The sequence below is a fragment of the Laccaria bicolor genome, genomic scaffold (assembly GCF_000143565.1).
Source record: "Laccaria bicolor S238N-H82 LACBIscaffold_634 genomic scaffold, whole genome shotgun sequence".
Taxonomy (NCBI): domain Eukaryota; kingdom Fungi; phylum Basidiomycota; class Agaricomycetes; order Agaricales; family Hydnangiaceae; genus Laccaria; species Laccaria bicolor.
In genome coordinates, this window is record NW_001890432.1 from 2,054 (window position 1) to 3,149 (window position 1,096).

A 1,096-nucleotide genomic window follows, 5' to 3' on the forward strand; every position below is an offset into this window, starting at 1 on the left:
CGCTGGATTGTTTGAAGTTGATGAGATCGATGAATTTGCCGAAGTTGACATTCCCACGTCACTCGACGGTCAACGTTTCAATTTTCCCTTTGTCGACCATGCTACATAGTGAAAGACAAATCCATCTCTGGATGGGCTTGCATCCACACACATACAACATTAATATACACACGAAAGTGCTATGACTTACACTACTATGTTTGTTCAGGTGTTTGAAACCCATCAGGAGTTTGAAACTGCACATTATCTTGCCTTCCGCTTACCTTAGGATCTTGTAAATTTCAGGGAAGATGTATTTATGCATGAGATTTACTATTCCAAATTTTCAGAGGGAGATTCGAAGATTTGTGCTCTGGAGGCATGACTTTGTGCTTTTCATTACACCAACCAAACAAAAGTATTGGAATGTTTTCTCAGATCCCTTTGGATCGGCTAGACTGTTTATTCTGAAACTTTCCAAGTACATTTAAATTGTATTTGAAAGTCTACCTACAAATTTCTAGAGGGGGAGATGAAGTGCTCTCGGGAGGAAGGGCAAAATACCAAATTTTGCTCGCAAAACAGCTCGAAAAACGTGACATTTGCGTGACATTCGCACATCATCCATCAGCCAAATTCGTTGTTACCTAGTGTGACACGAGTTTCAATCTCCTGATATATCTGAACCCTGAGCACCGGAACGCCTCCGACAGCGAACACAACACATTTATACCAAAAAAAAGTAGATATTTATATAGAAGAGAAAAAAGATTATTGGCTTGTTAAAAATTTAAAGAATTCAATGAAGTGGTGAGGCAGAAATCGCGCAGCGGTGAAAAAGTTTCAAACACCTGAACAAACATAGTAGATACACAAACTATCGTGACATCCCTAGATGCTCTAAAACTCCTTCCCAACCCGCCTTAAAGAGACCCTTCTTCCCAACCCTCACACTACCCTGAAAAGGTAGCCCAAACAAATCTATCTGCCCTGTCGCGGTCTCAGGCCCACCACCCAAAGGCAGTCCGTGAACAGCAACAGTCACACCTGCCGATCCTTGGATACCAGCGCAGCCCCATCTGTGCCGAATATGACCTTGATCGACGATATGGGGATC

The 1,096-nt window shown here is 42.4% G+C and overlaps 1 protein-coding gene across 1 annotated transcript; it reads right to left on the reverse strand.

The window, feature by feature from the left end:
* Positions 1–856: 856 nt before the first annotated feature.
* Positions 857–1,096, reverse strand: LACBIDRAFT_314661 (uncharacterized protein; the record flags this gene model as incomplete). The annotated part of the gene is made up of 1 exon (XM_001891269.1): positions 857–1,096. A coding segment is annotated over one exon (240 nt), but the record flags the coding sequence as incomplete, so codon positions are not given.